Source organism: Mesoplodon densirostris, chromosome 4 (genome assembly GCF_025265405.1).
Source record: "Mesoplodon densirostris isolate mMesDen1 chromosome 4, mMesDen1 primary haplotype, whole genome shotgun sequence".
Lineage (NCBI taxonomy): Eukaryota > Metazoa > Chordata > Mammalia > Artiodactyla > Ziphiidae > Mesoplodon > Mesoplodon densirostris.
This window is the reverse complement of record NC_082664.1, coordinates 167,248,142-167,263,392: the sequence shown is the minus strand read 5'-3', so window position 1 is coordinate 167,263,392 and position 15,251 is coordinate 167,248,142. Positions and strand designations below refer to the sequence as shown.

The following is a 15,251-nucleotide window of genomic DNA, read 5'->3' as shown; positions in this document are numbered from 1 at the left end:
TTATTTTTCCAAAATAAAAATAGACAATACAAAAAATAAAAATACAAAACCCAAACTGTTAATAGACTAAAGAAAGAACAAAAATAAATGTATACTGTACAAAGTTTCAGTACTAATTTGAACTAGGTGGTATTATAAGACTTTTAGAGCTTCGTATAAAAGTGTATGTGTATCTCTTATGAAATAAAATTCATTAGTTTTATTAATATTTAATACTGTTTAAATAATCTAATTTTTCTTCATATAGATAAGAAAAAGAGCATGTATGCATATGTGTGTGTGCACTTGTATATATTCACACATACACATATATGTAATAGTCTTATGAATGAGAATTTAGGGTGGGTTTTCTACTTAAATTATGAATAATAAAAAATTTCAAATCTTCACATATGTCCAGGGCATGTAGAGAAAACAAAAATAAAATACAAGAAGTTTCTGTGCTTTGGATGAAAACCTATGATGAAGATGATGATAATGATAAAACAAAGAACAATGATATCCCTTGAGATTTAAAGTCCTTATTTTAGCAATTCAAATGCACTGCAATCCTAGTATGAATTCCACATTCTGATAACAAATAGTCACTTAACCATGTTAAGAGTGTAAGTTGTTTACTCTGTTTAAAAGTGGCCATTGCTAATATTGGTAATGGTTTTCTATAGAGGACTTACTGCCAACCTCTAATCCAAATAAAGTTAACTTTTGTTTCTAGATCCTGTCCTCCCTGCCCTCCCCTCTACCCATCACACACTGTACTTACACAGCTATCGATTGAACTCTGGGTTCTGAATGTTGAAAAGCTTAATTGCTACTAATGATGTGAGTAATGGTTGAAAAAGTGCCACACATACCAATTTCCCTCATCAAGATTTTATAAATATGTGTTTTGGTCTTAACATGCTATTTGTCTTCTTCTCATCTTTCCCAACCAGGGTTTGGATCTATTTTCCCACCTTAATCAGCAAGTAGGTTGAAAATAAAGGAGCAGCCCTCCAGTGTCCCTCACTGATGGGTGGCAGGCAGCCTCATGCACTTCACCACTGGAGGGTTCTGTGGGTAGAACAGCCTGCGGGTCATGGAGGCTTTGGCTGGGAGGGTGGGTCATGGGACTCCAAGAAAAGGGTCTATTCTGCAGCAGCACAGAAACACCCTTGCCATAACTAAAGGGCACCCCTTTGCTGCAAGAATGGTTTCCTCCAAGTGGATTTTCAAGAGAGGTGATTGCCACCCAATTTGAACTGGAGTAACACTACACACAGCAAGGCTATCAACTAAGAAGGTATTTCTTGAGTCCAGGCATGGAGGCCCATTAGGAGGAAATGACAGCAGATACCTCTGAAGTCTTAAAAAAAGGAAGACAAAAAGAGAAGCATCATCTCCTCAAATTCCCCAGGTCCAGGGAAGGCAGTCTAGGGGTGCAGGATGGCTGTGCAGTGTGACTGGCCCTCTTACTAAAGCAGGCAAGAACCTAAATGGGAAAGGGGGGTCGTTAAAAGTCCAAGGCAGGAAAATGGAGAAAGGGACAGATTTTTTTTTTTTTTAATTTGTTTAAGGACAGACAGCTAGGAAGAAAGCTTGGGGGAGAACAGGATATTCATATCGTGGAGGATCAATTTTCTCTCTGAAGGACTAAACTACTTTCAGTCACTACCCACCCAGGATGGAAAGGATTTAGCAATACGGCTATTAAAAGCTCCATTATCCCATCCATCAACAGTCTCAGCCAGTATGTCTGCTTGTGGGCAACACTCAGGTATCTGTAAAGTTTTAACAGCATACTGTACTTAGGTCTGCAGCCTGCAATTTAATTCTTTTAAAAGCAACACTAAGTCCTGTCCATATCTGAGCTCTGTGATAATAACCCTAACCTCAGCTCTTGTTCCATTATCTTAAGAAAGATTTACAGCAACTTGCTGCTTTATTTATGCTGCACCTGGCACTGCTTTGGGGGAGGAAGCTCCTTTTTCTTCTTCTTCTTTTACTCAGCTTGGGAGAGAATTCACTTCCGTTATGGAGCTAAGGAAATGTCCTGGGCCTCTGCTCATGGAAGGACCTTTTGTGTCACAAATCAGCTCCCTCAGGCCCAAACCATTATTTTGAACAGAAGCCCAGGAACAGGTGTGTACTGTTCTGCTAGAGTAGAGAGAACATTCTGAAAATGGATAAGTTGAAAAGGGCCCCTTGGAAGAATTTTCTGCAGCATCTCTCTCTGTATGTAAAGCCATTGGCTTGGATATTTTTCTAAATGATACATCTGACTGCACTTCATGTGTGGGCATTTCTGACAAGCGGGACAGTTTCAATGAATATGGTCTAAGCTGTACACACAGCTTGAAGATGGGCTTGTGGTTCCTTAACACTAAAGTGATTACAAATAATTCCAGTGGGTGAGATCATGGCCTCATCCTTTCCAAACACAGTTATCTTTCAAGGTCAGAATACATATGGGAAAAGAATCAAGATACCAAGATATTCAAAGCTCATTTTGTAAAACAGATAATAAAAACTATAGGCTACGTTACATTTTGAACAACTGAGCCGCTCTTCATAAGGCAACAATGAGAATCTGTATGAAAATTAATACACTGAGTAGAATTACAGTCACTTTACACTCATTTACACGATCTGTAGAATGGAGAGTACACAGCAAGATCCCAATTGTTTGATAAATGAATGAATGAATGAATGAATAAATAAATAAATAAATAAATGGAGAAGGTCAACTTCTGACCCACAATTTAGGAAATTATTCCATTCCCAAGGTAATCAGCCTGTCATCCAAATAATTCCCCGCTCAATCATCACAGGAAATGATCATACAAGCCAAGTTGTCCATCTGAAGTTGCTACAGCATTTTGATATACAATAATTTGGCCTATGACCTTCAGTAGTCGAGTTTCCTAACGTACAAGACATTCTCAAACATTTTTTTCCCAACATGATTGCTCATATTAAGCAGATAACATAGAAACATGTACCAAAATATTCATGCCCCGCATTAAAAAAAACTTATAAAGAAACCTAATGGATACCAAATGGTTGCCACATCTCCTAGCACAAAACTGCTAGAGCTAAGAAGGAGGAAATGCTCATTTAGCCTCCAACAAACCTGGAGATCTTGTATGTAGATAACTAACCAGAAATAATTCCAATTAATTTTAGTTCCCAAAGATAGATTCCTCTGTTTCTCAAAGTTATATATTTAAAATATTTTCCAACTTCAAAGAGGTGTTCTTTCAAGCTTTTTTGTGCCCACCCACAATCAATTTGGGTGTGGTTTCTCTGTGTTCAACAGTCCCTGCATCCCCCTCTCAAGATTGTAAAAGCATGCCTTTCCTTTGTATCAGCTCCACTGTAGGATCCTAAGGGCATTCTTTCTTTGTTTTCCAGAACCAAACACAATAACAGAACATAATCAACACTCAAGAAATTTGGTGAGTTAAATGATTCATTACGGACTAAAACATGCTGGTTGGATAATCCACTTTCCCTGGTAAAGTAAAATGGCACGACACTGCCCCTCCTGGGCTGGACGAGGAGTGAAAAGCCCTTGGAGGGCCTGGGCTGCTAGAGTTACGGGGTGTGAGAACCATTTCCATATGCAGCGGCTATTTATCCCTTCAGGTTGCCACTGGCCTCTTTCTTCCTTTCAGCGCCTTTGTGCAAATACACACAGTTAAGGATGTTTACCCCGCAACACAAAAGAAGCCTGCTTTAGGAAACCTAGCAGGACTAGGTTGAGTCATTAAGCCAAACAACAGAAGTAGATGAACATAATTCCATCCTGTTGCTACACGGGAATAACTCAGTTTCCTTGATCATCTAGAAAAATAAACTAAATATTATTAATAGTGATATTGTTGCAGAGGACAATGAGATTTTCATACGTATTAAATCTGTTGCACATGTTTTATAACCTCCCAAAGTCAGCTACGATTGATTTCCTGAGTTTTTCCTCTGGGATGCCGGTCGCATATTGCCTGCTCTAAGGTCCCATCTTCCTCACTTGAACCAAGGTGAGGTCCTTCAAACTGGGACGGCTTCTCCAATTTTTCCTTCTTCTTCTTTCATTTGCAAAATGAACCTTCCACAAACTCCAACTTGATCACCAAACCCCAGATCAGAACCTTTTCTGGCTTTGTGTGGAGTGTACTGAGGGTGCTGGATTTTAGGACCAAAAAGGACCTCAGCGACGATCTAAACTCTGGAGCAATGCCTCCCAGAGCTGACCATCCTTCGAGGGGATGTGGAGGGCTTACTAAAGTACAGATTCCTGGGCCCCCACCCACAGAGGTTCAGATCCACTAAGTCCGAGGCAGGGCCCAGGAACGTGCACGTGTGACAAGCTCCCAGGAGAAGCTGAAGGTGCTGGTCTGCGGACTACACTTGGAGAAGCTCAGACCCACGGCAGCAGCCTCTGTATTCAACCCAAGGAGCTCTGCTGACATCTGCTTTACTCTATACCCCCAGCTTCCTCTTAAATGTTCATTCTAACAAAAGGTTTAGTAACTGACAATCAGCTACTCTAACCCCCTTGGTTTACAAGTAAGAAAACTGAGGCCTGGAGAAAAAATTTAAAATTATTTTTTCTAACGTGGCTAGTGGGCCGGCATTCTGTCCTGACACCAGTTTTGTTCAGACTTTCAGTCTAGCATTGAAAGCTCCTGGAACCTTCCCACTTTCATCTCTCTTTCCCTACGATCTAACCACACTCGGGTCTATGTCAGCCTTTTCTCACACCATTCTTCGTCCGCCCCTACTCTCCCACATATCGAGTGTGATCATATCCCCAACACGTTGAACTGAACTCAACACACGTTTTGGGCCCTAATCACTCCTCCACTTCAGGAACTCCCATGCATGGATGGGACACCTTTGATCCCAACATCATCCAGATTTTCCTGGACTCCAAAAATACACTCTTGACCGCAGCCTCCTAAGCTTTATAACCCTAGACCGCTGGCACCCCCAGCTCCACTCCCAGCAGCCTCCCAGGCTATCAGAGCGGTACTGACCACCGGTTCATCCCTGAGCTGTACTGACCACCCTGCCCACACGGGGCAGTGCTTTACCAGTATCCTCACCAGGCTTGCCTTCCTTGACTTTCTGCCATGTCTGTCTTTCCAATCCTCGTCACAGAATTCAACTAAAAAATTATTTTTCTAAACAACAAGGTCCTACAACTCTATTCAATATCCTGTGATAAACCATAATGGAAAAGAATATGAAAAAAATATATATGTGTAACTGAGTCGATTTGCTGTATAGCAGAAATAAACACAACATTGTAAATCAACTATTCTTCAATAAGATAAATTTTTTTAAAAAATTATTTTCCGGGACTTCCCTTGGTGGCGCAGTGGTTAAGAATCCACCTGCCAATGCAGGGGACACAGGTTCAAGCTCTGGTCCAGGAAGATCCCACATGCCCAGAGCAACTAAGCCCGTGCGCCACAACTACTGAGCCTGCGCTCTACAGCCCGCGAGCCACAACTACTGAGCCCGCATGCTACAACTACTGAAGCCTGCGCGCCTAGAGCCCGTGTTCCGCAACAAGAGAAGCCACCGCAATGAGAAGCCCGCGCACCGCAACGAAGAGGAGCCCCCGCTCGCTGCAACTAGAGAGAGCCCGCATGCAGCAGTGGAGACCCAACACAGCCAAAAATAAGTAAGTTAATTAATTAAAAAATTATTTTTCTATTCCCTGTCCTCAAAGCATTATTGGCTATGGTCACACTATCATGTTGACTGGACTTACTAATACCCTCAGTTAGATTTTCCTGCCTCAGGCAGCTTATTTACTCATCTCTAGTTGACTCTCTCAGGTTTCCAAAGAAAGCCTTCACAATTCCCATCATATTGAACCCCCAAATCTGCTCCAATGCCTCCCATTCCCAGAAGTGACATCATCTCTAAGGCAAAACACAAGATCAGAGCCCAAGTTTGGGGCTGGATTGGGAGGATTAATTAGCCCGCCACACTGTGGAATCTGGACTTATCTTGGGGGCATTGAGAAGCCATTCAGAGCGCTGCTGTAGAAGGGTCCCTCTGGCGGCGATGGGAGGGAGGATTGGAGATGGGCTAGAGGCAGAGACCTGGCAGGGGCTCAACACATGCACACAGGAGACGGGGGAGAATCAAGAATCTCTAAATACTGTACTTTGCGTAGAGCAGATACACCATAGACGTGTTGAACTGATTTATTCAGGCTCTGACTCTCAGAAAAATGTATATAGAAAAATACTTAACTAAACTTTAAAAAATGCATAGTTAAGAGTCAGAATACTCCTGCTCTGTCTTGTCATCAGGCAAATGAAACCTATTCTGCAACGGACAGATGGTGCAACAAGATATAAAATGAAATTAGCAGTGATGAAACCCAGATGGAAATGAGGAAAAGGTCAGTATGCTAAAGGTCAAAGGAATTTGGCTCCATCTTGTCTTGTTTCATAAAGGTCTGAGGTCACAGCTTAGTGGCTTTTACTGCAGGGAAGTTGCAGGACTTCCTACAACTGTGCCAAGGCACCAAACACTCACCCAGGGTTGTTCAAAGCTATAGGTACGTCGCCGATCTTCCACATCTTCATCCTGCTTTGCTTGCTGAAATTCTTGCCGGAGACGCTGTATCCGATCATGGTTGCTAGGAGTTGATCTGTGGCTAAAAGACAAAACAGGCAACAGTGAACACCCTTCAGAAATACAGTCTGTGGATGGCAGTTGCTAGGAAAAAATGGCAGCTTGCTGTGAAACGGTGCTGTTTGAGAGGAAGTGAAATTTTAAGACAATATCTAGGCATTTGAAATATGTTTTCATTTTGTTCTCATGATTAAGGCTTACTGGGGTGATTTTAGATATTCAAGAGGGCAAGTGGTATTTTTAGACATTCCTTTTTTACGCAGCTCTTTAAAAGCCTCATTTCCTCTCGGTAATCTGGCAAGGTGTTGGCAGCAAAATTTTTTTGGAAAGGACATTGCATGAAAAGTCGGAAATACCGGGGTCCAGTCCTAGCTTCTCCACCTTCTTAAAGTAAGACACTTAACGTCTTTGGGCTGTGGCTTCCATATATATATATAGGAAGTGCACCTAAGAATCCTTTTTGCTCTAAATATAACAGTTGTAACAATCAAGTGAGACAACACCATAAAATATAGACTCACAAATGTGCAGTATGACTTTCATAAAGCCATTATATGAAGTTCTTATTTATGAGTTCTCCCACATCTGTACACAAAATCCAACACTCACAGTATACATGAAAAGCATTTAAAAAATAACCTCAGGTGATAGTTTGATTGAATCAATGAGTTCCTAATCATTTTGCCTTCTTTTTTATAGTTTTGAATTCTGTTTTATCCTCACAGAAAGCTTATAAGATAGGTGCAGAAAGTAGTATTTCACACACACACACACACACACACACACACACACACACACACACACACACACACACAAAGGTAGAAACTGCCATTCAGAGAAGATAAGTAACTTGTTTGAAGTCTCCAGTCTTTCTCTAGCCAGTGGGGAATGTGAGACTAGAATCCAGAATTTTCTGGCCACTAACCCAGCCTCATCTCACTATACCCTGTTGTTTCATTTAGTAAAACACACAGCAGACACCAAAGCCCCTCCCCTATTAAATTACATACATATTTAAAACAGTACTTTGCAAGAGTAATAGATATAACCAAAATCAATCTTAAATCTCACAGCACTTTTGGTGGATTCCATTCCCTAAGCACAAAATTACATCCAATCCGGACAGCTATTCAAGCACATTAGGTATATAGTTTTCCAACAAAACTTCAGACTTCCTGAGGACAAGAACCAAGTCTTTTTTTTTTTTTTTTCTTTTTGCGGTATGTGGGCCTCTCACTGTTGTGGCCTCTCCCGTTGCGGAGCACAGGCTCCGGATGCGCAGGCCCAGCGGCCATGGCTCACGGGCCCAGCCGCTCCGCGGCATATGGGATCCTCCCAGACCGGGGCACGAACCCGTATCCCCTGCATCGGCAGGCGGACTCCCAACCACTTGCGCCACCAGGGAGGCCCCCTTTTTTTTTTTTTTTTCTAAGAACCAAGTCTTATATTTATCACATATACCCCTCCAAGCTGCTGGCAGAATGGGAAGCTGTCAGCCAATAGGAGGATGGGTCCCTTCATTGAAGACATGTTGCCCTGATGACTCAGAGTGGATCTGAGTTCTTTTGGCTGCACAGCCCCCTGGGTAATGTCATTTGTGAGAGGTGGCCTGGAAAGAGAAAGTCTGTCAGAGGAGAGCCTATAAAATTTAAAATTCTCAAACTAACATGTCTTTGTATAATTTCACATATTTTCAAGAATTCCAAGCGTTTGAAAATCTCAAATTGAAAATGATCACATCCAGGACTATAACATGGACATCTTCTAAGAATAGGGGATTGTCTTCCATCACTTCAACTCCTCGGTGGGTTCCTGTCACCCTTATGTTTCTTTCAATTTCATGAGAGCTTCTGGAATATCCTGTCGATACATTCAATTTGATGATTTTCCCAGTCAATGAAAACTTGTGTTCCTCTTCTGATAGATCTTTGGAACTGATCAGCCAGAGAACATGGAAAGTTAATCTGTAAAATGTGCTAGTTGACAACATGAAGCTTCTGTCTACATGTGGGTACCACTTTAAACTTCCCCTCCACACTCCTGAGCCTAGCAGGGTGTTATTCCTACTGGTTTTTAAATCATATATACAGCATCTTATCTTGTCCCAGCAGATACGTTTTCCGGATGGAACGCCCAATCCACAGAATTCCTCACCCTCCATGTGAACCTGTGATGGTGTAGGTACGTGGATAGATTCATAAGACAAAGGCTAGGAAAGCGAACATTCATTCACCTCACTGCCCTCTTTCCAGCTGTGACTCTTTTGTCCCCTGCATACTTCACAGCTTTTAATAGGGGGATTGTAGGAGGCTTGCATGGTGAAATATTTTACAGGTCTTAGTAGAAATATTTCCCTATTATTTTCATGTAGCACAGACAGTTTTAACCACATAATTATTAGGTCCATGAAGTCCAAACCGTTGGTGAAAACGGACCTCTTCTTACTATTTGTGATTACCTGAATGCACAGTCTCCCAAAAAAGTGATTTGGTTATACGTATACTTGTATCTATTTTTTTCACATTCTTTTCCCATTTAGGTTATTACAGAACACTGAGCAGAGTTGCCTGTGCTATACAGTAGGTCCTTGTTGGTTATCTATTTTAAATACAGCAGTGTGTACATGTCAATCCAAAATTCCCAATCTATTCCTCCCCCCCACCTTTCCCCCTTGGTAATTGTAAATTCGTTCTCTAAGTCTGTAAGTCTGTTTCTGTTTTGTAAATAAGTTTTTGCATCATGAAATAAATTTTTTTTAGATTCCGCATATAAGCGATATCATAGGATATTTGTCTTTCTCTGTCTGACTTCACTTAGTATGGTAATCTCCAGGTCCATCCATGTTACTGCAAATGGCATTATTGCATTCTTTTTGATGGCTGAGTAATATACCATTGTACATATGTACCACATCTTTATCCATTCATCTGTCAATGGATATTTAGGCTGCTTCCATGTCTTGCCTATTGTAAACAGTGCTGCAATGAATATTGGGGTGCATGTATCCTTTTGAACCATGTTTTTCTCTAGATATATGTCCAGGAGTGGGATTGCTGGATCATATGGTAATTCTATTTTTAGTTTTTTAAGGAACCTCCATACTGTTCTCCATAGTGGCTGTACCAATTTACATTCTCAGTCTCACAACAAGGGAAGTGGACCCAGGTCCTTAATTTTAAGTTCTGGTGACCTTCATGCTTTTCATAGGACAAGACAAGTTCTGGAAGTCACTTCTGACCTTACTTCCAAATCTGAGCAGCTGGCGAGACCACTGTTTCACTCTCTTTTCCCTGCTTCCTTTCTTCTTATGCTCTAGAGGAAGCAGACTGACCTGTCTAAGACTAGCAAGCACCCGAGGGTTGAAGGCTGCAGTGGTTTTCTGATGGATGGAGATTTCCAAAGACTGGAAGCCCATCAAGCATCCTTGGGGAATAACAGCTGGAAGTCTGCAGGTGAAACCCTGGCTTCTAGAGATGGAACCACTGCAACTGCTTAGTTCTGCCTCTCAGGCCAGGCTCTAAGGGCCAATAACTCACATCTGGATTTCTAAAGCTCTTGGTTACCTCTTCTGCCAAGAAGGCCAAAGGAAATTTGAAATATTCATTAACATTCGTGATGAATGCCTGCAAACCCCAATCAACTTATATTTGGGTTCACTGCCAACTTAAAGTTGCTCATTATTATTTTTATTTTTTTGGTGAGGAATATAATAAAGATATCACCTAAGTTGATCAGATGGGTGAATGAGACAATAAAACTCTTAATGAGTCAGTAAACCATAATTTACCAACAGTGTACAGAAAGGAGGGATGAGGATGGGAATGACAGAGGTGCTTTTTGGGTAAAAAAAATCTACACGGTTTATGTCCAACATTAGCATTTAGCCTTTCTTACACATTGGTGTTTATACACGTGCACACACTCGTGTGTGTGTATTTTAAACTAAATGAAGAGGGTTTTGGTCCCGTAATGATCTGGGACTTTTTCTGACAGGGTCAAGAAAGCGTACATTGGATCACACACTATGGAGATCCCTAACACACATGTACAACCTAACCCTGATTTAGACGGAACCTAAATCTTTCCCATCCAATTACCGTGAGAATGTACTCTCTCCTATCAGAGGTAGATCACACAGAGTACTAAGTATTAAAACCTTCAGATTGGACTCCTGCGATGTGCTTCACAAGCAAAAGTAGCTGAGAAAACACCAATCCATGCTAACTGCAGCCACAATCCTGTTTGTAGATAAGCATCCGAGCCTGCCCTGCATCCGTGCTGCACAGGTGCACTGAATGAGGAAAGAAACTTCAGAATCGTGGGTCTCACCACTAGACACGTCTTGTGTATGAATCGCATCATCCAGAGTGCTTTTAAAAAAATGCTGGTTGAGACTCATCTTGAGATCTTCTGAGTCAGCCCGGCTAGTGCAGGGACCAGGAATCTGCATGCATTTGAAAGCACTGCAAGTGCTCTATGGACAACACTTTGAAAACAAGGCCTGCAGGCTTCATAGTTGGGACAAATTCCAACGCCTACGGGGCAATTAACTAAAGAGTGGAGACCCACTGCGCTGGAAGCACGAAGTATGTTCTGTGACAACTGGGAGAAATATGCTTGGTCTAGAAAGGGAGGCCCTTACTTGGTTCCAGGAGATTATTGCCCTGAAAGGATATGGGTCTGATGTTGCCTTCTAACTTTTCTGAGAGAAGTCAGAATTATAGTCCCCACCCTACCTTCTAATTTTTTTTTTTTTTTTTTTTTTTTTTGTGGTACGCAGGCCTCTCACTGCTGTGGCCTCTCCCGTTGCGGAGCACAGGCTCCGGACGTGCAGGCCCAGTGGCCATGGCTCATGGGCCCTGCCACTCCGGGGCATGTGGGATCCTCCTGGACCGGGGCACGAACCTGCGTCCCCTGCATCGACAGGCGGACTCTCAACCACTGCGCCACCAGGGAAGCCCCCTACCTTCTAATTTTAAATGTTGGCTTATTTTAATTTTTCAATCCTAGGTGAGACAAAAAAAATGTCTGTTGCCTGCTAGCTTGTAAGCTCTACTTTATATTCTACAGATGCTGCCTATTTTATATGTTGCTTTTCTAGGTTATTTACTTTCACTGCACAGAGATAAGGCTAGTGGACCCCTACTAACAGGCCCAAGAAGCAAATATTTTTTAAAAAAAGACCACTGGGCATTGTCCATGCAGCCTTGCCTCTGCTCCTGATCTAACACTGGGCACCCTGGCCTGCAGGCTTGAGTTCTGACCTATCTTTTCAGACCATCATATGCTGAGAGAGAGGTGTTTGTGACGTGACTGATGAATTCTTTATGGACTAAAAATACTTTAACATTTGCATGTTTAATTATGCAAGGGAAATCCAGAAAACTGGAATAGAGGGCATAGCCTTAAGACCCAGAATCCAATGGAAGGGAGAATAACCACTCATTGCTCTGAACAAGGACGTACCATCTTGGTACACACTTTCCTTCCTATAGAAGGAAGGAGAGAGGGGAAGTGAAGAGAGGAGGAAGACCGAGGGAGGGGATGGATCCATGGGCTCAGAAGGGGGAGATGATTCTAGACTCTAGTACAAGAGAAGAGACACTCCCAAGGAAGAGAGGAGATAAATTTGCTCGTATCTTTCTTTCTGTAATACCCTTTCTTTTCCTTTCCATCTTTCCAATTCTACCAGGAAGTCAAAGAAATCAAATTCCACCTCCTTGAAGCCTTTCCTAACTACTGCAGCCCATGTTCATTTTTTCCTTTCAATTCCTCAATAATTCTTGTCCTCTGACCCAAATACTGTTGTACAGTGTTTGGTACTTAGATGGGTGTGTGTTTCTCTTCCTTAAGTTTAGGCCTTCATTATAATCACGTTATATACATACATACATACATACATACATATATATATATATATATATATATATATATATATATTTGTACGTCACATCCCTGTGGCAGGTAAATTGTTAGCAAATATTTATGATGGACAGACTTTCAGGTGTCCCATGATCCCTGCCTCTGGGATCCCAACCTTTGTGCAACCCAAACACATGAGTGTGGGCAGGGCCTGTGACTTGCTTCTATCCAGTAAAATGAGGCAAAGGTCAAGAAATGTGTATGACTATATGTATGTGGTTAAATAAGAACACAGGGTCCATCTTACTAGTCCATCTTTCCCCTTTCTGGCTTTGAAGAAAGAAGCTGTCACGAATCCTACAGCTTCAAAGAACAGAATAATGCCAACAACTCCAGGAGCAGGGAATGGGGCTTCCCTAGCACAGCCTCCAAGTGAGAACCCAGCCTGGCTGATACCTTGATTGCATCGGGATGAGACCTCGAGCAGGGGGGTTCCGCTAAGCCCTTGCCAGACTCCAGACCCACAGAAACCGATACAATAAACATGTGTTGTTTGAAGCTAAGTCTGTGTTCACTTGCTCTGCAGCAAAAACTGATACCCACTGATGATGGCCTTGGCTGTGTGACTTGATTTGGCAGGTATGACGTTAGTGGATATGATGCAAACAGGGGTTTGCAATGTGATTGTATGGCAGGTCTCCCTCTGATGACAATGAAAGATAACACCTAAACTCCCTAAACCTTCCTCTCTTTAGCATGCACTCACACACCACCACTATCACCACCATGGCACCTTAAACAATGTGAGGGCGTGTACACTATTAAATGAAATCAAGTAGCCTGGAAGGGCTCACAGAACTATGCCTTGTCCACAGTTGCAACCTAATAAATATTGCCTGTTGCAAAGCCTGTTGGTTAGAAGAGCAGAGTAAAAGAGAGGAATCATACTTGATGAATGAGTTTTACCACTATCATTTATATGATTAATCACTCCAAAGTTCTGGTCTCCTAGAAAAATTACACAAAGGAAATACTATTGCACAAGATGTCACTGAAAGATGGTAACTGCCAGATCTTAACATGTGAAACCAATGGAGTGCACTTTCCACTACACACTAGTGTACAGCCAAGAACACCCCATGGAAATCTACCCAATGGCTTAGGGTAACTCCTTTTGTCAACCTCCCCATCACTTCACCAAAACGCCCCACTCTGGTTCTGTGATCTCTGAAAATCAGCCCTCATAAGGCCAAAGCAACAATGCTTTCCCCGAGTGTGGGGAGAACAGACCCACCAACCAGGTGGTTTGGTAAAGCCAAACTCAAGGACTCATCCTAGTTTCTCTTTCTGGCAGAAATTGGTGACCTGATAGGATCTGGGTCAACACACAACCCACAAGGAGATATTCCTGGTTAAAACGGGTTTTATTACTTTGCCAAAGATTCAGTTTGTAACAGATCTCCTTCAAATCCCCAATTTGCAAAAGAATAGGTACACAGTAAAGATTTTGGTTAACCGTATCAGCTCATACCTCTGGCCTCTTCAATTTTGCTCTATACGTCTCAGCCCTAGCAATTTACTTTTTGGGCTAAGTACAAAATTCTATTCCAAATGCTAGTGAATTTCATACCTGTACTTGGCATCCAATTACTGGGGATGCAAAAGGACATTATTCTTTTTTCCCAATTAAAAAAAATGCGAAAGCTGATATCCAAATTATATCTGAGACCATGGAAATAAAGCAGCTCCACACTTGAAGCTTTTTCCTGTTGATATATTTCTATCACCTCCCCCCAGGTATTCCATGGGCACACCAGATGGGAAAAGTGCCAGCCTCTCTGCTTAAGGAACTTTTTCTCCTCCACCTGCCGGCACTTCAAAGACCTATCCTCTCCAGATCCTGGGATGCCACAGTCAGGATGCTGTAACATCATTATGGTTTGCGTCCCAGCACCACACTTAGAAAGGCGATAGTAAGTTAAAGCTTCCAAGACTCCATTCATTTATACTCAGATCCTGTTCTGCTGACCTCTGACTTCTCCAAGCCTTGACGATGTCTTTAGCTAACAACTCAAACTTCGTGCAAGGTTTCTGGGTTTTAGTCGACTTACTTAAGGGAAATGTTATCTTTTTATTAATTTTCTTGGTATTTACAGAGACGGAAAGACTTAAAGATCCAGCACAGTATGGGAACAACCTATCCTGCAAGACTACTCGTATTTTTGGAAACATTTTCATTGGAGAGAAATTAGAGTGTATTTCCCTCCCTCGCTTGATTCATTCTTCTTACATCCTAGGAACGGAAAAGCTTTTAGTGCCTTTATTAGTACCACTGGCAAGTCCAAAATTCAACTATTTCCTGGATGTCACTTAAAACAGACAACCGAACTGGAGCAGGCAAAAAGTGACACTGGAGAAAACATATGTAGGCCAGATCTGTCACATAGCTTTGGAAACAGGCAGCCAGCAATGACCACAAGCGTCTCAGATCATTAAGCAATGTCTTACTGTGATGTTACGCGTCGATGTACGGAGTTGTAATCCTTTCAAACTAGACAGATTGTCAGCATGATCAAGTGGATATAAACAGGTTCTTGAACAGGGATGACTAAAGTGTTGGTGGGGGGGTGATGTTACTGAACCAAGAAGGGATGCCAGCTCAGGGACCAGGAACCAACGCCATTCAGAGGCTGCAGGTAAACAACGCTCTTCTCACTTAGATATTTTTCTCCACTGATTAGCAATTCCAT

The 15,251-nt window shown here is 42.1% G+C and overlaps 1 protein-coding gene across 14 annotated transcripts in view; it reads right to left on the bottom strand.

Annotated features, from left to right (window-relative positions):
* Window positions 1-15,251, bottom strand: part of PARD3 (par-3 family cell polarity regulator) — a 634,482-nt gene that overhangs the window by 13,193 nt on the left and 606,038 nt on the right. For all 14 annotated transcript variants that reach the window (XM_060097665.1, XM_060097670.1, XM_060097666.1 and 11 more), the window contains one exon: window positions 6,541-6,661. In XM_060097665.1, coding sequence (XP_059953648.1) covers window positions 6,541-6,661 — 121 coding nt within the window. The remainder of the gene's footprint in view (window positions 1-6,540; window positions 6,662-15,251) is intronic.